This window comes from Fukomys damarensis, unplaced genomic scaffold (genome assembly GCF_012274545.1).
Source record: "Fukomys damarensis isolate Sample0158 unplaced genomic scaffold, DMR_v1.0_HiC HiC_scaffold_17, whole genome shotgun sequence".
NCBI lineage: Eukaryota > Metazoa > Chordata > Mammalia > Rodentia > Bathyergidae > Fukomys > Fukomys damarensis.
This window is the reverse complement of record NW_022900929.1, coordinates 16,846,882-16,870,418: the sequence shown is the minus strand read 5'-3', so window position 1 is coordinate 16,870,418 and position 23,537 is coordinate 16,846,882. Positions and strand designations below refer to the sequence as shown.

The 23,537-nt window shown below is 57.9% G+C and overlaps 1 protein-coding gene across 1 annotated transcript in view; it reads right to left on the bottom strand.

Annotated features, from left to right (window-relative positions):
• Positions 1–4,173: 4,173 nt before the first annotated feature.
• Col26a1 (collagen type XXVI alpha 1 chain) overlaps positions 4,174–23,537 on the bottom strand; it is a 128,393-nt gene continuing 109,029 nt past the window's right edge. Inside the window, exons 4-12 of the mRNA XM_019206727.2 lie at positions 17,998–18,059; positions 14,807–14,963; positions 12,346–12,444; positions 12,045–12,197; positions 10,869–10,952; positions 9,511–9,563; positions 8,120–8,170; positions 6,921–7,005; positions 4,174–6,358 (exon numbers count right to left, since the gene is read on the bottom strand). Of these exons, the coding sequence (XP_019062272.1) occupies positions 6,189–6,358; positions 6,921–7,005; positions 8,120–8,170; positions 9,511–9,563; positions 10,869–10,952; positions 12,045–12,197; positions 12,346–12,444; positions 14,807–14,963; positions 17,998–18,059 (914 nt within the window). The 3' untranslated portion in view covers positions 4,174–6,188. The remainder of the gene's footprint in view (positions 6,359–6,920; positions 7,006–8,119; positions 8,171–9,510; positions 9,564–10,868; positions 10,953–12,044; positions 12,198–12,345; positions 12,445–14,806; positions 14,964–17,997; positions 18,060–23,537) is intronic.

The following is a 23,537-nucleotide window of genomic DNA, read 5'->3' as shown; positions in this document are numbered from 1 at the left end:
GAGGGAAGGGGGGAAGGAGGGAAGCGGGGAAGGGAGGGAGAGAGGGAGGAAAGGAAGGGAAGGAAAGGGGAGGGAATGAAGAAGGGCCCTCTTGCTGGCTACTCATATAGGGTTCTGCCAAAAGAGTCCCATGTAGGAAGAGAACCCAAAGCAAACCAAAGGGCATCCTTCATGTACAGGCCCTGATTACTGAGCCCAGAGCTGCCCAGCTGGCTGTGAGTGTTCCCAGGAGTGGGCCGGGCTTTGGAGGATGCTGGGGTCATGCAGGGGCAGCCCGAGACCCCAAGCTGGGCAAAGCTACTCGGTCCAGCCCTGTTTGCCCAGAGCACCACGCAAAAATCACCACCTTCTTACGCAGGGCTGGAAAATGATGGGCAGTCCTGCCGGGCAAGGGCAGAGCAGCTGCATCGTGGAGACAGTGCTCATTGTGGATTCATAGTCTGTATCTTAGGGGGCGGCATCTTACAGACTCTGCTGGCCTCTCCCTGGGACATAGGCAGATGTGTCTGGGCGCTGGCCTTTCCTATGCAAACCAGTCCATCCTGAGTCTGCGCTCCAGCCCCCGCCCATCTAATTCCCACGCACCCAACCAATGTTCCTCTGCTACGTCATCCCCGGCAGATGCCAGACAACCCAGTGGGCAGTGGGCAGATGCCCACGGAACCCAGTAAAGGCTCTGACTTCAGCCTGTCCTTGCTCTCTCGGCCTCCCGACCAACCCCTGTGCTCCCCATGGCCCTTGTGGCACGGTGTGGCCTCCTACGTATGAGGTGTGATTGAAAACTATGTAAAGGTTTAAATTTTAAAAAGTTATAGTGAAACTATACTACACTAAACTCTGCTATAGTAAAACACACTGCCACACACACCTCTCACCCCCCTCCATTTCCAAAACTCTCATCCCATCATTCTTGCTGCGTTTCTGCAGCCGTTCAGGAAGTCGTCTTCTGTGAGTGTCTTTAGTTGTGCTGTCGTGGCTGCCTCCGCGTCCTGGACAGATTCGAAACATTTCCCCTTCGTGGTCATTTTGACTTTGGGGAAGATCCAGACGTCGCTTGGTGCCAGATGCAGCGACTAAGGTGGGTGAGGACACACTGCCGTGCGTTTACGAGCCTGCCCTTCCATTGGACGGCATTCCGCAAGCAGTCACCATGTTTTTTATCGTACCTCATAGAGACACACGTGAAAGAGACTTCCAGAACCCCTTCAGAGAGCGACGGCAATGCTGGGTTACGTGCGTTCAAAGCTGCCAGAGTGGGACAAGGAAATTCCTCCCGCAGAGCCACCAGAGGGTGCGGCCCGCATTTATTGTGTTTCTCTAGGAATAAAAGCTAGGTCCCCGGGCTCTGGAGAAAGGCTCTGTGACCGCCTTGCCCTCAGAGCGCCACCCTCTCAGGCCACAGGCTCATCCACAACAGGCGGGGGACCTGTGAGCCCACCTGTCTCCTTGGGTCACGATGACAGGTTCATTAACTTCTCCAGCCCCGGCCTGCAAAAAGGACTTAATTCGCCTTTTATAATGCACCAACTGCAAGTTAATTAACTGGCAATTGAAAGTTATAGGTGACATTAGACTTTATTAATAACATTGTAAATAAATCTCCCTGGAATTCAATTAATTGAAAACCTCATGAAATTCTCTTTTTATAATCCATAAAGCAGGTCTGGGAGTGAGGCTGCAGAAACCACAGAGGCTGGAATCGCCGGTGTGGAGTAGCTGGCCCATGGGGAGGGAGGAGCCTTGGCCCACCTGCTGTTGGTCCCCTGCAAGGTCACCACCTCTCAGGGTGTGGGAAGGAGCTGCTCCCTCTTCTAATGCCCCATTGCCCAGGGGCCCATCACTCAGAGCTCCACACCTGGCCCCAGGCTGGGAGCTGGAGACATGAATGTGACCTGCATATGGGGCGCTCACAGCCGAGCAGGGACACAGAGCCGAGGGCCCCTCTGGATCCAGCTGTGGCTGGGGATACTGATGGCACCTTGGCCATCCTTGGCTGGGACCCAGGGCCGTGCTGGGCTGCTCACCTTGTGGGTCTTTATGACGTGCCAAGGACAGGAGGGGGGAGGGGACACAGGTGAGACCCTTTGGGGGCCGGCATGGCTGCCGCCCTGCACTGTCCCCCTGCTGCTGTGGCTGGTGGCTGTCTATGGTGGAACAGGCAGAGACCACTGGCTGCAGACCAAGGATCTGGGCCCCCTACGCACTGCTGAGGAGACCCACTACATGTCGGAGAGGGTGGTCCCCAAGTCAGGCCCAGTTTGGGTCTGCACCTTCCTGGGCTTAGCTGGACAGACGTGTGGACAATAGGATTCTACAGAATGGAGGGCCCTGCTGCGGGGCCAACATGGACCACAACTGGGCTCAAGTCAGGGGCCTGGGGGAGGAGCCCAGAAAGGAAGGTGGTTCTGATGTCAGCCAGGTCCCCACTACTCACTCTGGAGCTCACACACACACACACACACACACACACACACACACGCTCTTGCTCACGTGCACACATGTACAGCAGACTGGTGTCAGCTGGTGTTTGGGGAGGAAAGTGTGGCTCTGTATAGACTCCAGGGAAGTGTGTGCCAGAAGCAGCAGGAAGAGGCAAGAGCCACTCCCAGCAGGTGGGAAGCAGCCTCCAGGCCAGGGATGAGTCTGGGTGGACACCCTGGGCGGGGTGGTTATGGCCTGGGCTCGAGCTCCCTCATGAACCCCCGTGGTGGCCCAGGCAGGCCCAAGGTAGTGAGAAGTCCAGGGGAGGGACACAGGCTGGGCTCCTGCAGCCTGGGCTGACCCTCCAGGATCCTGCTCTCCAGCACCACAACCAAGGGTTCTGGGTTTCGCCTCACAGCCCAGGGCTTGGGCCTTGTACACTGAGCTCAGAAGGGTGGGCTGGGGTGTCCACAGTACCCATGCAAGGTCTCTCCTGGTACAGGACAGAACCAAGGATGGGATGGGCCCAGCCTGTCCTTTGGCCACACAGGTTAGAGGAGGTGAAGTACTGATGGGTTTGCATGAGGCCAAGGGCTGGGCTCCTTCAGAGCAGTGGGTGCCCGAATGTGCCAGGCCCTTCCCCACCTTCTTGCTCCAGCTGCTGTGTGCACCTGGTGCTTTCCTGTGCCTGGGAGCCAGCATCCAACAGCTGCCCAGAGTCAGGCCTGGCCAGGAGGAAGCTCCCAGCCAAGATCCGATGACAGCACCAAGTGACAGAGGCCAGGCAGGAGCATGGGAGCCACAGCAGGTTGGTGAGGAAGGGAGGCTTGCATTTCACAAATCTTCTACAAGCCAGGTGGAGGGAGAGGCCAGGCTTTGCCCATCACTCAGGGTCAACTTCCTCCTCTCCAATATTTGGGGTCCTCCTCGATCCTACACAGGACAACAGCTTCCATGTGGTATGAGAAACGCTTCCAGCCCTCCCAAACCTGCTCTGCTCCTCGCCTGGCTGTGTGACCTCAGGCAAAGCCACTCAGCCTCCCCCTGGCTCAACCGATTCACCACACACTGAGACAGGTGGCAGTGAAGTTGAAGGAAGTGACAACTCATGTCCCTGTGTTGCGGCACAGTGCCTGATTCCCTTTCTATTTGGACATTGAGCTCATGTCTACCTCCCTAGGGGGACTCCGTCCCTCAGCCCTCCTCTTGGGCACAGGAACTTCCTTTAGGTCCCACAGCACTTGACTACCTCCTGGGCCCTGTCTGACACACTTCAGAGCTAGCCTGTCCTCTTTGCTGGTGGGAGCTTCTGCCCTCGACCCCTGTTCTGGAGTGGGATCTGGACCCATCTGGACCCATGTGGACCTGCTGCACCCCATGCAGCAGTATTTACAAGTTACCAATGCACTCACTGGCTAGTACGTGAAATACCCCCCTTCCATGGCAAATACCTCTTCAGGATGTGGAAGCCAGCTTTGACTTCAGGATTGTCACCTCTCAGAGTTCTGCACTGGAAGGTGACATCCAGGAGAGCCAGTCCCTGCTCCCAGGGTCCTTAAGCCTTCCCACACTTGGCAGCTCTATATATGAGCTAAGATTACCATTCATTCATCTATCGAGTCATTCATTCTGCCTCATTCACTGAGGTTCCCAGGGCCTGGGTCTACAAAGGCATTAGTGCTGATGCATTATAGGAAGGCAGGATGCACGCTGACATTAACTCCTGCCCTGGGAAAGCAGTACATGGTGAGGACTATAGCAGAACACATCACTTTCCCTGCCTGGCTGTCCTTGCCAAGGTTTGGCTTCAGACACCTGCCTCACCCTGGGTCTCCCAATGGCTGAGGGAGCCAGGCCTGCCAGGCTAGGTCCCCATGGCAGGAGTCCCTGGCCAGCAGTCGCCAGGTCCCTGTGACATTATAAGCAAACAAAGGCAGGAAGAAGCCCTAGGCAATCTGTCTCTGTCTCTCCCTCTCTCTTTCCCCTACTTCAGTCCCTGGTCCTGGCTTTGGAGTGGCCCAGAGTCCCCTTCCTCCACACCATCAGCTGTGTGGTTGGTCTAAGGTCCATCTTTTCTACTGGCTTTTGAGCTCCAGGACTGGCTGGGCTTGGGTTTGGAGAAGGCCCGGGCACACAGCAAGCATTCTATTCACACAAAGGCCCAGTGTGACTCATCAGCCACCCTGGGCTCATCCCTGTCCCCCAGGCTTCCCTGGGGTCCCAGAAAGGGGAACTTATGGCAGGGTAGGGGTCTCTCTACCCAGAGCCTAGGGTTCCCCCAGCTGTCCCCCCACCACCACCAAGGCCTCAGAGACAGCTCTGTTAGGGGCAGGCACAGCCTCTGCAGGGTCCACTTGGCCTCCCAGCCTCCACCTTGGGCCACCTGCCTCCAAGGCCTTGTGGTCACCCCAGCCTTGCAGGAGCTGCTCAGAGCTCCTGGGCATTGGGTCAGCAGGATGCAGCCTGGCCTCCCATAAAGAGACACAGTGGGGAGGGAGAGCACCTTTATTGTCAGATACATGAACAGTGTCACGGCCTCAAGTGTCCCTCCACGAGGACGAGTGGACCTGCCTCAGGAGGGACATCTGGGCCACTCCTACTACGTGGGGAGACAGCCACCAGGTAGTGAGAGCACCTTCTAGTCTCAGTTTCCAGGGTCACTGAGTCCTGGTTCCTGGTCCAGTGAGAGAGGAACATGGGGACTGGGCAGATAAATGGGACCTGGAGACTGAGAGCCTTCGAGGGCTGCGGTCTGAGCTGCTCTGGGCCACCTGGACGTTGCTGGCCTCTGCCCTGGATCCTGCCAGGACCCCAGCTCTCAGGGGTGGGGACATCGTCCCCAGGCAGGCCTGGGACCCGGGCAGCTCCCCACTCTCCGGTGTGCTGTGTCCCCCGGAAGCGGCAGACCCTAGAGGTTTCCCATACAGACTGGGAGGAGGGGCTCTGCCCCTGCCAGTGGCAGCCCTGTTAAATGTGCCCTCCTGCCTCGGTGGGTGGAGATGCTTGGTAGGGGTGTGGATGGGCTCAGAGAGACTGGGAGGGAGAGGTGGGCAGTGTCGGGCAGGTTCAGAGGCCTTCACATGTCCACCTCATGGTCCCCAAGTCCACGTGACAGTCGGTGGTATATTCAGGTCTCCCTGGGCTCAGAGAGCAGCTTCAGGCCAGCCCCTCTGCAGCCTGAGGAGCCCAAGGGAGGCCCAGGGCTCTGTGGGCTCCATGCCAGGCCAACCCCACCTCCCACGGTCCCGCCTGCACCCTTCCCTCTGCTTCCTCGTGAAGGGGAAGAAACTGGTGGTGCTCAGGAGACAGGGATTCAGGACCCAAGAGACCAGAGTTCAAATCCTGCGTGGGCATCCATGACCCTGGGGCCTTGGTGGGTTATCTATGCCCTCTGCACCCCAGTCCCCGCATCAAGTGGGGAGAACAAGCCTACCTCCTACAGGTTAAATGAAACAACATAAGGAAAACTCCCTAGACAGGCCCAGACACAGCGGGAACTCAGTAAATGACGAGGACTATGGTTATTCTCAGCTGACACCCAGCTCGCCCCGACTGTCTCCATCAGGGGCTGGAGAGGGTAAGGGAAAGGCTCTGCCAAAGGTGCCAGTCCCTGTAGAACCCTGTGCTGGAGGTTCCAGCTGCCCCCCAAAGACGCCCCAGGGCCGGGAGCCAGTGTCCTTCACAATCGTCCAGTCTGAGGCTGGGCCTCCTCCAGGCCCAGTGGCAGGGTCTTCTGCCAGGGCTGGCTTGTCCTGGAGAGCTGGCCCTCACTTCCCGCTGCTGGCCTGGCCAGCGCTCTTCTGCGCAGACTCGGGACCCAGCAGGGCAGCCAGGGCAGCCAGGACACCGTCAGGTTGGGGGCCACCCCGCTTCATCTTGAGGTTGGCTCTCAGGGCAGCGTCCTGGCCAGAGCCCCCCTCGGGGGAGGCCAGGGGATCTGGAAGGAGGGAAGGAGAGGGACTCAAAGCAGCCTTGGCACTGGGGCACCTGTGCTCCCACACCTGGGTGTGAGGGTTAAGCCCTGGTGCAGTGGGCACAAAGCGAGACAGCAGCTGGCTCGGGCTCCTCATTCGCTCGCCCACCCAGTTAGTCGTCACGCGCCCACTCGCGCGTCCCCACCACTCACTCAGACACCCACGCTCCCGTTCAGGCGTTCATCCACGCTTTCACGGACACAGAGGCACTGGCACTCCTCGCACTAGGGGTTCCCAGCGGATCCCCACCCACGATGGAAGGAGCTGCTGCTCAGCGGGGGAGGCGCAAAGGCCGCTGTGGTCTGGTCTGTCGTTGGGCCCATGAAGCTGGGGGTGCATCTTGGGGAGCGGGGTGGATGAACTAATGCTTCCCACGGGAGACCTTGAGCAGGGGAGGGTCAGGGTTTAATGGGTTTGGCCAAGTCCCCCTGACAGCCAGTGGCTGGGAGCCCAGAGGCCTGAGGCAGTCGCCATGCAGGCACAGGGTGCGGGAGGCGAGGGCGGGTGGTGCTGGCCGCTGCTCACCGTGGATGCCAATCATGTGCTCCAGGATGAGGACTCTCTCCGCCAGGATCTTCAGGGCCTCTCGCAGCTGCTGCACCCCCTCTCCCTGGCGGGAGGAAGGGTTGGGGTCAGGTCCAGGGCCACCCAGATACGGTGCACGTGGCTCGCAGCCCCTAATCTCTTTCCAGCTGTCACCGTCATCACGACGAACAGCTGTCCCAGTCACAAACCGAGCATCTCCTGGGCCAGGCTGACTTCCAGCTCGGCCCACAGTTGAAACCCCGGCACACAGAGACAGTGGCTGTGACCCGTATGGTCACACAGCCTGGATATGGCCGACCAGGCTTCAAGTCCAGACCTGTCAGCCTCCAGCTGGGCCTTTCTTGTCCTACCGGGCTGCCTGGCTGCCTCCTCATGTGCACCACTTCTAGAAAATTCCCTCACGGGCCAGGGCACCCAGCACAGGGCCCCGCTTCCTGCCTGGACACCCCCACTCGAGAGCAGTGGCCGCATGGAGCTACTGAGCAGGCGGGAGGACCAGGCACACCCTGGCTTCTGGAAGCGCTGGCAGGAGGCGGGTGCCACCCACATTTCCTGAACCCACTGCATGCACGGGCCGAGAACCGTGTGTGCAGGGACACGTGACGGAGCTGAGACAGGGCACCCTCGTACTGAGAAGACAGCTGTCAAGGCCTCTCTGCAAAGGAAGGCGGTGGTGAAGAGACAAGCGACGTCCATGTCCCCAGCCTGGGAAGGGATCAGGGTCAGGGAGCAGGGAGCTCCGGGGCCCTCTGTCAGGTGCCCAGCTCGGCCTCCTGTCTCTGAGCCCAAGCTGTTCTTATGGAATGGGGTGAGGGAGGGGTCACGGGCGACCTCTCACTTCCCTAGCAAGTGGCCCGGGACTCAGCACCTCTCCCCGCCTTCCCTGCTCCTCCTGCCCCAGCACAGAAGTCCCGGTCCCTGCTTTCTCCAGCCTTGCTCTTTGGGGTCCCAGTCCAAAGCTGCCTTGGCCCCCATCTGTCCTCTCCTTCAGGACGGTGATTTCCCACTGGGTCCTCGGCTCCACCCCAGGACCGGTCACCCCAGCATCACATGGCCCGGGCGTCACTGTGGCACCCTCTGGGTGTCATCACACTGGGCTGGCGGAAGGGCCAGTGCAGGTCAGTGGGTGTCTCCAGCCTGCTATGGCACTCAGGGAGGTAAATGACAGGTAAAGTCACCTCTGCGGTGGTGGCTTTGTCCCCTTCTTCTGAGATCACGCCAGGCTCGCTCTAGGAAGCAAGTCACACAGTCAGAGCCCTGGTGGACGTGGGGCATCTCCCCACCCCCGCAGGAGGACCTAGGGACAGGCAGGGCCTGGGACGGTGCTGGGCCCTCGGGATGCCTGCTCCGAGGGGACAAGAGCAGGGCCTCCCACAGGGAGAGGCCTGGGTAGCTTCCGGGGCAGCGTAGGCTTGGGCTCAGGTTTACGTTGTTGCCCCAGGGACTCCGGCCCTGACTCTCAACTGGGACCCACAGCCGGATGTGGTGGCGCACACCTGTGATCCCAGCACTCAGGGAGGCTGAGGCCCGAGCATAGAAAGTTAAGAGGCCAGCCTGGGGAAGTCAGAACTTAGCAAGAGACTATCTCACAATAAAACATTTAAAAACAAGGGCTGGGGATGAAGCTCAGTATGAAGGCCCTGAGTTCCCAGGCACAGTGTCAGACAGAGAGACACAGGGAGGGAGGAAAGCAGAGGCGAAGGGAGGGTCAGACCCAGTGACCGCCAGGCCCTGGAGCCAATCTGCATTTGGCCGGTGACCTCGGGCCCAGCCGCAGCTTCTGGCCCTGCCACCTGCATGGCTGGGCAAGGCCCAGTGCTGTCACACACAAAAGGGGGTGCTGGCCTGGGGTTCAGTGAGCAATGACAGCAGAGGCCGTGGTGAAGGTCACGCATGTGACAGGCCTATGTGTGCAGCTGACATCTCCAGCCCCCACTCCAGCCACCTGGAACTGGCCCTGTGGGCTTCCCGGCTGCCCCAGGCAGACGCCCAGCATCACCTCCACTTTCCCTGCCTCCCCCAAAGTGATGTCATTGGCCAGGCTGCCAAGTCCACTTTTCAAGATGTCTCGTAGGTTTGGATCTGAGATGTGCCCGAAGGCCATGTACTGAAGGCTGGGTCATGAGGGTGCCACACTCGTGTATACATAGGCTGTCTAGAGGTGGGTCCCAGAAGCAGGAAAACAATCCCTGGGCATGTCCTAACCTAGAATCCTAGAAGGGTTCTTTTGTCCCTGCCCAATCTTCTCTTTCCCCCTGCTCCCTGCCTCAGGACCTTTGCACTTGCTCTTCCTCAATCTGAAGTAATGGCTAGAGAAACAGAGCCAACCTGGGTTTGGGACCACTCATCCTGGCTCCGGTTGACCCCTCCCCATGGGTGATTCTCAGGAAGGGGGCAAAGGGTCACAGCTGCCAACAGAACAAGGCTCCTGTGTCCCTGGGTGCCTGGCTGGCTGGATGGGCTGCTTTCCTGAGTGCCTCTTGCTGGTAGTGGTCTGGCTTCCCCCTCCTAGGACACAGCGATTCCCCAGCTCACCCCTGCACCACACAAGAAGTGGCCAGACCCTTACCTGGGATCCAGGGACTCCTGGAGGTCCTGGGGGACCGTGTGGTCCTGGGGGACCTACGGGCAGAGTCACCAATGGTCACCTGGGCCAGCGAAGCCCACCGTCCCCATCAGTTCCAGAGGGGACATTCCCAGCCTCCCCACCCAGCACCCGCGCCCTGTGGCAGGGAGTAGAGGTTTGTTGAGGGACTGCTGATAGCAGGAAGCCACACCTGTCCCCAGCCCTGCCCCGTCTGCTGCCCCGTCCCCTCCCCAGTGTCCCCCTCTGCTTTTCTATGCACCCCCATGCCCCTGTGCCTTCTTTTTGTCCCATGCCCTCCCCCGCTCCTGCTCCCCAGGCCTCTTTCTCCTGGCTCCCCTGTTCCAGGACCCAGGGGTCTGGCGGGGAGTGGGGCAGGTGCTCCAGCAAAGTCTCCCCACGTGCTCACTGCAGGACCCTGCACCGGTCCCTTGAGGCCCACCCTCACCCTCCTGCTGCCACCCCGGGTGCCCAGACAGATGGCTCCCAGCCTCCTGAGGTCCACACCTTCTCCACCCGCCCCCAGACACCCTCCTGCAGATCCCTCTGCTTCTGTGCCTTTTCCAGTGCCATTCCTGTCCTCCAGAGCTTCCTATCCCTCCACTCTCCCAGCAGACCCCTCGCTAGAGGGTCACCTCCTCCAGGAAACCTGCTCCTCTAGACTAATCTCCTGTGACCTGTGGGCCCACGCCTGCCCCCCACCCTCAAGGATGTCTGGGGGTCGGGCTGGTCTCGTGTGCCTGCCTGGGGAGAGGGGTCCAGAGCGACTTCAGGCATTCTGGGGTCACAAAGCTCCCTGTCCCCACGGCCTGCACAGGCCTGCTGGGAAGCACCAACATGGCTGGGAGCTGCAGGCTCACAGAGGATGTTGGGCAGGGGCGAAGATCAGACCCAGTCTAGTTACAGAGCCAACACCTCTCTCCAGCCTGAACTTGTGGGGACACGGGCCCTGCCTAGCACACAGTAAGGGTGCAATAAATGTCTGTTGATTGTACACGGGATCAAGTATATGAGCAGGGGATCAATCCGGGCACTGGAGGTCCTGCTGGGATGCGCCCTGTGTGCAGCCAGGCACACAGGGAGTGGGTGGCTGCCCACCCCTGCCCCACCCCTCGCCCAGAGAGGGTCAGGCCTAGAGCCAGGGCCCCCACACCGAGTCCCAAGTCTCCCTTCCCCAGGGCTCCCTTTTCCGCTGCTCACCCGAGTCCCTCACTGTCCTGCCCCACAGGAGGCTGCCCCTGTGGACACAGATCCTGCGCAGGCCACATGGGGGCTGGTGTGACCCAGGCTGTTAGCTCAGGCCAGGCCCAGGAGAAAAGGAGAGGGGTTTGTCATCCACTCACCGGGTGGGCCAGGCGGGCCCCGAGGCCCGGGGACACCTGCGAGCACCGTGTCCACAACGGCAGGTCCCAGCTGGGAGTCCCCATCTGCGGGAAGAGAGGCTGAACAGAGCCGGTGCCTGGGCTGGGGGTCAGAGAGGGGCCCTGACTGGCACCTCCGGGCTCAGGGTGCAGCTACTGACTCTTGAGGCCACCACAGGTTCACAGCACTGCCTATTCAGTCCCTGCCCAAGGGCATCCCTATGCCCACTGCCAGTGAGGAAGCCTAGTCTGACCCCTCCCCAGCCCTGCCTCTGCACCCACAGAAGGCACTTGTGAGCCACCGTGCTGGGCCAAGCCCTCCTCCTGGTACAAGCTTCGGCTGGGCGCTACAAGGACATGGCAATCTTGCCTCTGCAGAAAAGGAAACTGAGGCTGGGAGAGGGCATGGGGTCCAGGCACAGGCCAGATCAGGGCGGTGCTGCCTGGAGGAGCCCAAGCAAAGATGGAACTTGGGTGACAAAAGGTGCCAGATGTAACAGTGCCTGGGAGGCCACCCATCCCCCCCAAGTCAAGTTCATTCATCCCTCCTCTTAGAACCCTCCCCGGTGGCCTATGGCTCTCAGCTAAAAACCCCTCTTCCTGGTGCCAGCAGGCACCCTCTGCCTGGCTGGCCATGGCCTCACTGTCCTAGACCCAGAGTCCCCATACCCCACTCCCTAACCCCATGTGGAAATGGATGTTTCTGAATATGTTTTGAGTCCCCTTGGGCAGGATGTGGCCCCTGAGGGCCCGAGTTTGTCTGTTTTGTTCATGGCTGTGCCCAACACATAATAGGTGCTCAGTAAACTACTTGTCAAGCAACCTATAGGGAGGGGGCCTATAGGGGACAACTGAACAGGGATTCAGGGTCAGGGAAGCCTTGCCAGGGGGGAAAAGTGGGCCAGGCCAGGAAGCAGAGCTACCTGGGGACCAGGGGAGGGACTCAGGGGCTGGGAGTTGAGCCCCGAGGTAGGGACAACTGCCCTGGGCTAGGAGCAGTTAGGAGCAGCACTGGTCCTGGCAGCCCCACCCCCTGGAGCCAAAGCCTGCTCCCAAGGTGACCCCTGACTGGTGGGACCCCCACTTCCCCAGGTCCCTCTGGAAGGCTGGTCCTCCGAGATGGTAGCTCAGCCTGCCCGGACCCTGTGTGACACTCACTGTCCTTGTCCGTGGGTGGCTGCAGGGAGTAGAGGACGCCTTGGGGGTCGTTTCGTGAGAGGCCTGGGCTGCCTGCTGGGCCGGGGGGTCCTGGGGGGCCGGGGCGCCCCATCTCTCCAGGAAGCCCACGGGGCCCTGGTGGCCCCAGGAGCCCTGTGACAGGGAGAAGAAGAGTCACTGAAAGAGGAGCCACACAGAAGAGGAGACAGTGCACCTCGGAGGGGGAGACGGAAGGAGCTGGGAGCCCCAGCAAGATCGGGGCCCTCTCCTCCAGGGACAGCATCGGGCTGGGGGTCCTTACCCGGAGGCCCCACTGGGCCCTTCTCTCCCATCTGGCCCCGGTCCCCTTTGGAGCCTGGTGGCCCTGCAGGTCCTGGTGGTCCAGTCTGCCCGGGGGGCCCTGGGGAGACAGAGGGATGAGGCTGAGGACACCGTGGGCCCAGGTGCCCCTGTGCTCCAGGCCTGTCCCTGTCCCCAGACACCCGGCCCACCCGAGACCTCCTCCAATAGCCCCAGCTTCACCATGACTCAGGTGTGTTGGTCACTATGGTGGACAGGGCTCCATTACCCTATTCCTGTCTACGATCCCAAGGACTGTGTTCCAGGTGGGGAACTGAGGCTCAGAGAGACTTGACCCTTTGCTCAAGGTCACGGAGCCAGGATGAAGTTCAGGTTTTCTCACCCCCTCATGTTCTACTGTTCCCTGCTCAGGGTCATGTTCTGGGCATGTGCCAGGTGCCTCTCAGAAGCAACTACCCAGCTGGGAACACAGGAGATAAGAAATGGGAGATCCCTCTCTAGGCCGGGGACAGCCCCTTCTCTCTCTGGGTCTTCTGAGGAGGTGGAGGGACCTGCTCAGGCTGCATGTGACTTGGGGGTCTGGAAGGAAGGGATCTGCTGGGGGGCGCGGTTGGCTTCAGGGAACTCAGGGCCAGCCAGGATGTCCTGGAGGCACCATTTGTGGGGTGCGCCTTCCATCTGGTGGCCATCTGTGGAACTGCATGTTCCTCGGTAAGAAAGGTCTGGCCAGCAGGCCCAGCTGCCATCCTAGCCTCCCACCTCCTCAGGCCCTGAAGAAAGCTGGGAAGAAGTGGTTATTCTGCTCTCTAGGGTGAGATCTTGAGGACCGAGGCTTGAGGGTTTGACCGGGGAGCCAGAGGGAGATGTCCCCATCCTCCCCATAGCAGTCCTGAGCTCCATTTCTCCCACCACAGCCTTCAGACACATGTTTCTCTGCCCTTGGCCCTGGAACTGGCTCCTGAAGTCACTACCCTGATTAGCTGTGGATCTGTCCTCCTGCTCTGGCCCCTGTCCTGAACCTGGGGACAAACTCCTACACACAGACAGGACAGTGGAAGGGGGGACAGTTGTGCGTGCTCAGAGCTGAACAGGTTGTATGTGTGTGTGTTCCCCCAAGAGGCTCCAGTGGGGCAGGGAATCATCAGGGTAAGATGCCTCCAGCTCACTGGTGACCACAGCGGGGTCACCTACCTTCTCTCAGCCACATTGTCCCCTGCAGCACCCAGGGACAGAGCCCAGACCAGAATAAAATTTTCAGATGTTTTTGGCTCCCCCCGCCAATATGGGGATTGGACCCAGGGCCTTTGCACTAAACTACATCCCCAGCCCTTTTTATTATGTTTTAAATTTGAGACAGGATCTTGCTAAGTCACTAAGTTATCCAGGCTGGGCTTGAATTTGCAATCCTCCTGTCTCAGCCTCTCAGAGTGTTGGAATTATGGGATGGCACCACCACACCTGGTTTACAGAGAACATTTTCACTCTTGCCTTTAAAATACCCCGAGAAGACAAGGAGCCAGATGTCTTCTGACTCTGGTTGAGAGTTCAGTGAGGGTGGCCCAGAAATGGGGCTCAGGGGTGTATGTCTGGAAGCTCAGAGTCCTGGGGTGGATGGCAGGGGCTACTTCCAGATGGAACTGAGTAAGAGTGGTGGGCTGGGGGGCCCAGGACAGCCGCCAGGGGGCAGGGCAGAGCTGAGGATGGGACTGTCACACAGTAAAGAGCGGTGGGGACTGCAGCAGACGGCTGAGCTTCAGAAACCAGATCTGCAGTGCCCACTGCAATCTGTACATACAGTGAAGGTTTACATTTAAAAGTTCATTAAAGGACACATGCCGTGAATCCTCCTCAAAATCCTCCCTCTCGCTTCAAACACACTCATGCCACTGCCGTTGCCCCTTGCCGAAGCAGTTCTGGAAGTCCTCTTCTGTGAGGCTCTTTATGAGGTGTGATTAAAAACATGATGAATGCTCTGCCAAGCACCGTCCAACAGAAAGGCAGACTCGTAAAAACATGACGCTGCATCCTCATCCACCCTGTTCACCAGGTCTAGCACTGTGTGATTTCTGTCTCTTCTCCAAAGTCAAAATGACCATGAAAGGGGAACATTTCGAATTGATTCAGGAGACTGATGCAGCCGTGACAGCACCACTGAAGACACTCATGAAAGAGGACTTGCAGAGCTGCTTCAGAAAGGTGGCAGAAGGGTGGGATGAATGTGTTCGAAGCCAGGAGGGGATTCACTGTAATGTGTCCATTTCTGTAATTCATTTTTTAAAAAATGATTACACCTCACAGTGACAGCCACTCCTTTCCAGCCAGCCCCGATGCCAGATCTTTTAAAGAGAAGTTAGAAATCCTCATTGTTATACGAACGTCCCAATTTTGAAACATTAGGCCTAGTGCAGAGCCCTTCGTGAGGCCCCGGGAGGCCACACCACACCCTTCCCTGCATGGCTCACCAGCCGGCCCTGTGGGCCTCCTCCTCCGGGGTCCTGGATGGGCCAGGGGGATGGCATCAGGGAGGAAGTCCTCGTTCCAAGGTGGCGGTGTGCTCTGGGGTGCTGGCAGGTCGTTGTCAGGGCCTGAGGGTTGCTCGGCTGCTTCTAACAGGTGGACCTGGCCGGAGGAGGGCAGAGGGTGAGGCCCTGGCTGCAGTGAGGACCTCAAATGCAGGGAAGTGCGCCCCACAAACCTGCCACTTCCCCTCTGTGGCCGCAGAGCACAGTACTCCCTGCATGGACGCTATCCCTCCCCGTCCCCACCAGGAGAGCCCTCACCCCTGGTAGCACCTTCTGTACCCCTCACCATGACTGAGACTGAGCAACAGCCCTGCTGTACCTCCACAGGCAGCTCCCTAAGGGAGGCGTCGGGGGGTCCCCTCTCTGCCTGGCTCAGGGCACAAGCTCCTTCCTCGGTTAAGAAAGATTTGTGGGTGGATGGATGAGAAAATGGATGGATGGATGAAGGGATGGAGGGAGGGAGGGAGAGAAAAAAAGGGGAGAAAATAAAGAAAGGAAGGGAAGAAGGCAGGAAAGAAGCCAGTAGGGAAGGGAGGTGAGCAGGCAAATAGGAAGGAAGGAGAGGGAAAGTGTAGATGGGCCTATCTGCGTACACGGTTCCCAGGACTCTCCAGGAAAAGGCAAGGTGGCTGCAGCCAGCCGGTCCTTCGCCTGGAGGGAGGCCGGAGTCACAACCCTCCTAGGCTGCAGACTCCCGTTTATTTAAGTTTTCTCTTCATTTAAATTTCTCCTGCAGCTGGGCCTCAAATCCCTGCTACCCCCGATGACTCCGGAAGGGGGCGCTGCGAGCCCGGAATGGACGCAGGCAGACGTGGGCACAGCAGCCCTGGTGCCAGACCGGGTACTCCAGCTGCTTCGGCTGGGGTTTCCACAGGGACAAACAGCCGCGGTCACAGAGCTCAAGCAGGGGCTGGGCGGAGTTTCCGGGGTGCTTAGGCACAGGCTGAGCCACCTCGCAATGTCCTCTACCACCACCTCCCCGGCCACTCCCTGTCCCTCCCTGTGGCCCTTAGGGGACCCAGCAGACAGAGGTCACAGGCCCGCATCCCACCTGGGGTGGAGACAGGGCGGCGACTGCGAGTGACTTGTCCAGGCTCACCCAGCGACTGCGAGGCCCATCATCACCCAACCAGGCCGCCCCACCCATGGTTTAGCGGAGCCTCATGGAGTCACTGAGCAGAACAGCAGCTCAGGGCACTTGGCCTGGGACCCCCAGAACCCCCTCCAGGAAGGAGGGACTTGATCCCCACCCCGGTGCTTAGTGGCTCTGGTGCAGGAGGAGAAAGGGCACTGGGATTGGGCCCAAGGATTGGGGTGAGCCCTGGTAACATCGCTGCATCTGGGCGCGGTCCAGGCCACCACCCACCCTCCTGCACAAGCCCAAGCCAACTCTGAGATGTCTGTGACATTCACACAGGGAAGTCCCTTCCATCCCACCCAGTGCTGTGATCCATGAAGTCACCATAAACTGAGGTGGGTGGGGAGAGGGGAAAGCAGGAAACATCCTGGTACCCTGTGGCCTCTGCCCACCAACCCATCCTGGGACAAGAGGACAGCAGGAGTCTTGGTTGAGGTACCCAATTCCCCAGTTCCCTTGCAACTCAGAGGTAGTCATATAGATAAAGCACTGGCCCAGGAGACCAAATGATTCTGCTGGGGTGTTTTGACTCGCCCTCCACTTCCTGCCTTTGCTCACTGAACACAGTGTGAAGATGTGATTCCTTGAGCTGCAGCATCCATTTTATAACCATGAGGTACCAAACGTGAGGACAAAAGCCAATTCATTGAAGAGGTGGAAAGGATGGCTGTAAAGAGCCTGGGTTCGTGAGCCACTGAGCACCAGTCCTGAGGCCACCTACTCGCATGCTTCTTGTTAATCAAACAAGCATGCTCGTGGAATAAGCTACCACTGGTGGGGTTTCCATCACTTAAATTCTTCTGGATGCACCCAAACTGGTTTCTTGTTGGAGGCAGCAGAAGCCTCAGTCTCCAGATCTCTCAGCTGCTGCCTGACTGCTCTCTCCCTGCCGGATGGGATCTGCCTGCCTGGCTCTGCCCTCACCCACCTGGCCCCTGACCCCTGAATTCTGACCCCAGCTCCTGCAGGCTCTCGAGACCTGGGCACCACCCCTGGGGCTGCTGCATCCCCTCCCTCTCCTGACCTCTGGGGCCTCTGACCTGGCCCACAAGGCCCCCAGGGACCCTGTCTCTCCAGGGCACAGGAAGGTGTTGAATAGGCAGACAGGCAGCTGGAAAGTGACCCCGCTGAGATTCAGGAGGTCAGAGGAGCCTCACAGCCCTGTCCTGGGAATCAGGTGGCTGTGGAAAGGTGGGCTGAACTGCAGAGTCAGCTGCCTCTGCACCCCCCAGACTCAAGCTGCCTTCCCAATCCCCACCCAACCCCTATCTTCCCTGCACCCCACCTGACTGTCCCGACATCTGCAGGGGACTGGAGGCCACAGGAGGCTGTGCACAGTGTCCCCCTACACCCGTGTCCCTGTCAGATGACAGCACTGACCCTCACCACTGCTCAACCCTCAGCCATCTCCCCAGCTGGGTCCCATGTCCTCCGAGGTCCCGGATGGCACTATGCTGGGGCCGTCTGCAGAGGAGGAGGCGGCAGCTCAGACCCACGCACCCTCACGTGCAGGCTTGGGGAAGAAGACAGGGCCGGAGGGCAATGCACGGTTGTCCAGGGCTCTGTGTGTGTGTGTGTGTGCATACACACCTGAGCATGTTGGTTCGTGTGCACACATCACTGTGTGTGTGTACACGAGCTGTTGGGCAACGTGAATGTCCAGCTCTCCCCTGCTCTCCCTGATACTCATCTCGTTTCCAGGGGCTGCTCTGCCCAGGGACCCAGGCCCTGCCCCAGTTCCTTCCCAGCCGTGCCCACCCAGGCCTGCCTGCCGCAGGCCCCCTCAGCTGCTCCCTTGGCCCTGCAGGCCTGCAGGCACCTGTGACTCCACCCAACGCTTTCTCTTGCCACTGGAGCAGCTGGGTAGGTGGTCGGATTGGGACTGGCCATGGGACAGGAGAGACATAGGCTTGGTACCGTCTCCCAGCAGGTGGCCAATGTCCCTGCACCCCCGAACCCAGCAGCTCCCCGCCCAGCTCCCAGCCTCGCTGACCTTGGCCTCCAGCGTGGTCAGCCGCTCGCTCATGTCCATGAGCCGGGAGCAGTTCATGCATTCTGAAAGAGAAGGGGGCCAGGTGAGGCCAGTGTGGAGCCTGGGGTGAGGGCAGCTGGGCAGGGTGCAGCCTCTGGACCATCGGGCAGGAGAGTCACAGTGACTCTGCCTTGAAAACTCCTATCTATTCTCCAGGGCCTTATCCTCAAGGCCCCTCCTCCACGCAGCCTGCTGGGTCTCTGAGTCTCCGTTCTGAGCACACTGCTGTCTGTCTGTTCAGCAAAGTGTCGACTCCGTGCCAGGCATGAGGTGGAGTCTGTGTCTCTTCTGTCCACCCGTGAGTCTCAGCACCTAGCACAACGTGAGGACTCACAAAATATCTAAGAACGGAAGAATGATGGGTAAGCGAGACAAGATTGCTGGTTCTGAGAACCACGTGTGGGAAGGAGCAGAGCAGAAAGCACAGGTCACAAGGGCTGTCCCCGAAGGCCATGGGGATGGCATGGAGCGGGGGTAGTCAGGGAGGAAGTCCTGGAGGAGGCGGCTTCTGAGGGAAGCTGGAGAGCTGCACAGAAGGCATGCTGAGGCCTGAAGGGGCACGGAAAGAGGGCAGAGTCTGCAGCCAGCAGTCCAGGGGTCACTGGGGCTGCAGAGGCAGCCTGGGCATGGAGGGGGGCTCGGCAGTGCTGGAGGGTCCAGACAAGTGAAAGCGAAGTCACATTTGCACTCTGAACAGCTCGCCCCGGCAGCTGTGTGGCCTGGGTGAGGAGCGTGTGGAGGGACTGGGCCTGGACACCGCTCCAGAGCAGAGTCTCTTTGAGCCCTGGGCCCGGTCTTCTCAGGTTGTAACTTGTCTATACTTCTGTGAGGACATAGATGCTTCTGGAAAGAGCTTTTACTGCCCTGGACATCGAGGGACTCATCCATTCCTCTTTCCCGGCTCAGCTCAGAGCCCAACCTCCCCACCCCAGAACCCCTGTTCTGGCTAAACAGACTTCCAGACACCCAGAGGAATGTGGGTGACTCGGTGGCTCCCCGTGGCCTGAGGTGACTTCGGATTCCGGCTGCTGAGCTCTTGCCAGCACCTTCCTGTTCATGGGTCCTTGGGTTTGTCCTCTCTGTCAGTCACTGAATGCAGACCGCCCTGCTGACCCTTGTTGGGACACGGTGATCCCTCCAGGACAGGTGGAGGGGCCGTGAGGGGACCTGGAATGAGTGTGAGAATAGACATCTGGGCTGCCCACCACGGGCCAAGAGGGATGACAATGCCCGTCTTCTGCTCCCCGCGCTTCTGGTTACGGGGGCATCCGTGGGCTGGCAGGCCCCTACCTCCTGCCCCCGCACCCGGGGCTGCTCCAAATTAGTGGTTTATAGCATTTCTTAGTAACAGAGTTCTCTTTCCCCCTCCATAAAAGCTTGTCAGCAGCCCCGATGCAGAAAACAGATTAAAGACTGAGCCGAGACACTCAGTGCGCAAACCACTCCAAGAATGTACACAGTGGTCTGATGCTGGGGCCGGGCAGGACTTAGCGAAAGACCAGCAGTTGAAGTTAGGTGGCCGGCAGTGACATGGGGGTCTGAGGACATGTTTCCCTCTGGTGTTTCTCAGGCATGGGAGGCGAAGAGAGTGAAAGGTAAACCCCACAGAGCCAAGAGAAAGGCCACAGGGAGGCCCCCAGCAGATAGCAGACAGTGATGCAAATAACACACAGGAAGATGCGAACAGTGGGGGCCCAGCCCTAGTCTCAGAAAACCTGGGAGGGTGGGGAGGTGGGAGCCATGTGCTCTCCTGCAGCTGGCAGAGATCCAGGTCCTGCCAGTGAGGAGAAACCCACAGACGCTGACACCTGGGGAGTCTTCTGACAAAACAGCTGGGTCCCCAAGAGACCAGTTCCATAGGGCCCATCAACAAAGCCCTGCCACACGGGTCGGTCCCTGGGGGCCTGATTCCTAGGAGGACAGAGACACCCTCTAAGGGAAGGGCAGAGACCAAAGCAAGCAGGGTCCCGTTGTCCACTGACCCATGCTCCTACTCCCCACCCCCTTTCTTTATCCACCCCTTATGGTTAATCTTGGTTGGCAACTTGGTTCGCTTGAGAGATGTTTCTGCCTTGGAATGAGCTAACCATGAACTGAAACCTCTGAAACCAGGAGCCAAAGTAAATCTGTCCTCTTTTAAGTTGTGGTTATGCGGTCCAGCAACAGAAAGCTGATTAACGCACCACCCACCCTATGGAGTCATTCATCCCTCCATCCACCCACCCTACTGCCTCCACTCCAGCCACCACCTGCATCCCCCTGGAGCCTGGGGAGTCAAGAGGCTGCTTGCAGCTGTGTGTGACTACTGGTGGGGTAAGTGTATGGCAGTGTGGACAGGGGGCCTCCCCTCAGGGAGCAGAGGTCCTTGAACTTCCTCTCCCTGTCCCAAGACCATGTCCTCTGGGCATCCTGGGAAGATGGTGACAAAGGGTCTTTGCAGCTTGAGGCTTGGCTCCCCCACTCCTGGGGGCCAACAAGAAGGGTAGGATCAGGCTGCAGCGAACATGGGGGCCTTGTAAGTTAGAGTCCCGGCCCTGTCTGGGGCAGTGAGCAAACCACACATTCCAAGTCCGGGAGGGGCCTCAGGCTCTCATGGGACCTGTTCTGGAGGTGTCCTGGGCCTGTGCCCAGTCTGCTCTGGCATCGGGCACCCTGCTTGGTGGGTGAGGAGTGGCTTGGCTGCTGGCAGGCATGGGGGCTGAGGGAGGCCCAGCTCCCCAGCCAGCTCGGACTCCCCAGGCCCCCAGCCTGAGCAGGAGCTCTGGATCCAGCCAGGTTTATGGCTGCCCTGGCGTCTGTCACTGACAGGCAATTAAAGCTTGTTTGTTTAATTTCTCTAATTACTCATCAGAGCAGTGGAAACATGGAAACAGGGTTGGCTGAGCCAATCCAGACCTCTGCTCTGTGACTAGATAAAGCCCTGCCCCACTCTGGGCCTCAAGTTCCCTTGCTAAGATGTGGCGTTGATTCAGATCTAAAACGTCCCCCCGAAGTCTCATGCGTGGGGAAGGGACTGAAGCAGGGGCACCGCCCTCCTCGGCGGGTTTGTCGTTGACGAGTTCAGAGCTGAGCGCTGTGAGCAGGTGGGGCCTGGCTGGAGGTGGTCACTGAGGCTGTGTTCTCATCTGGCTCCTCCTCCCTCTCTCAGCTTCCCGGCCACCATGATGCGAGCAGCTTTTCTCCACTATGCCCTCTGCCACGCTGTTTCTGCCTTTTCCTTCCCTCAGTTTTTCCATCTATCAAAGAGGTCTATACTGGGTCAGCTCCAAGGCCTCCAGGCCGTACATGCAGTTCCTTCAGCACGGTCCTATTCCCAGCTTCCCTCTTCATCTCACAGTTCATCCTCACCCTGGAAAATGCAGCTCTGGCCCAGCCAGAGACACGGTACAGCAAACAAGGGCATGCATAGCCCCCTGTGCCTAAGGAGAGCAGTGGGGCCTCCACTACGAAAGTCAGGCAGCAGCCGGATGTGAGCGGAAGGGCTGAGCTGCTGTGGCAGGAGGTGAGGGAGAGAAGTCACCTCTACCCTCACTGTGAGTTCAGTAACACAGCAATGACTCAGCACCGATCCTCCAGCACTCACCCAAGTGGCTCCCAGAGGGCTGTAGCCAGGCCTTTGCTACACCGCACAAGCCAGAAGAGTCCTTTCTGAGCCGGAAGTGGTAGCTGGGCCTATAACCCCAGCACTCTGGGAGGCTGAGGCAGGAGGATCACGAATTCAAGGCCAACCTGGCCAATTTAGAGACTTGAGACCCTGTCTCATAACAAAAATTTAAAAACAAGAAAGAAAAGAAAAAGCAAACAAACCCCTCTCATATCTAAAAAAAAAAAAACCAACCCAAGAGAAATAACAATATGGAACTATAATTTAGCACCATGAAGGTAAAGTCCTCCAGAAAAGCTTATTTATAAGAATGAAAATTGTGGACTGACATGGGTACAAAGACATCTCTTGTTTATTGTTAGTCTTGAAGGGCTCTCTGACTTTTTAATTTATAGGATATAGTTTTTTTGTTTTTGTTTGGTACCGGGGATTGAACTCAGGACCTTGTGCTTGCAAGGCAGGTGAGCTAAATCCCCAGCCCTATGATATAGATTTTTAAAAGCTGTTTTTTTGTGGTTGGGGGTTGAATCCATGGCCTGGTGCACATCCACACTTGCTCTACCACTGACCCACATCCCAGCCTGTGATATAATTAAATGTCTTAACTGAGAAAAAGCATGCAGCATGCTCGTGATGCTATGTGAAAACATATACAAAATTGTATCTGTGTTCTGTTTATAATTTTAAAGATTTATAGTCGGGCATGGAAGAGGACAGAGAAGAATAAAAATAGCTGCAGTGGTAGGATTATGGGTGAGTTTTTTTCCTTCTTATTCTAAAATTTCTGGGTGACGTTATAGTACTTTGGCTCAATTTCCTGGTCTAAAAATAGGACCAACCATCCCTACCTCATTAGGGTTGCTATGTGTGGTGAGGACCCTCAGGGAGAGAGAGGTGCCTGCCTTGACCTCAGTCCTTTGCCTCAGTCCCTGGGATGCAAAGTCAGCTTCTCACAGTGGGGCCCCAGAGGTGAGCAGTACCCAGGTTCCTGACTTTCCTTGGCTCTGAGCTCCTGATCTGGTGACCCCACATCTCAGCCACTGCTGCTCTGGGCATGGCTTCCTGCTCATGGGCTTATGTGTGGAGCCTGTAGCTTCTGGTTCCCATGTACATGAACCAAGCTGTGGTCTCATATATCAGCAGGTATACAGCAGGTTTTTAATTAATAGCCAATAAATACATGAAACAACTCACTTCTTAAGGGTCATTTACTCATAGTTCTTAATTTGAGCAGGGTAGGAGCAGACTTTGGAAATAATTTATATATAGGGCAACTGAGGTCCACCAAGAGAAAGGGGCTTGGCCAAGAACATTGTAGCAGATGACCCCTATTAGCTGCCAGCCACATTCCTCAGACCAAGGCCCAAGCAACCACCAGAGCCCAGGTCTTTCCTCCAATTAGGCAATGGGGAGCTGGGCTAAGACCCCTGGAAAGGGCAGCAGTTATCAGGGTGATGGGATGACAGGCTCCAGAACAAGGCTGAGCATGAGTGAAGTCTATCGATGATTTCTGTACCCTGTGATGGCCTTGTGCGATCTGCTGAGCTGACTGGCTCTTTACAACTACTTCCAGCTGGAATTCAAGGCTGATAGGTCTTGCACCATGGCTGGACCACACCCCAAACTATCTTTTTTTTCAATGAAACTTAAAGAAGAACTATCAGAATTGTTAAGTTAGTTTACCAAGGTCACTGAAATACAAAGGAAGTTTACAAAAATCAACCATATCACAAACACATAGAAAAAAATTGTAAATGGTAACATTTATGAAAGCATCATAAAGTATGAAATTACCTAAGACTAAATCTACTGAAGACTACAAAACACCACTGAGAGAAACTTAAAACTGAAATGAATGGGAAGATAGATATACTATGTTCATGGATTGGAGGGCACT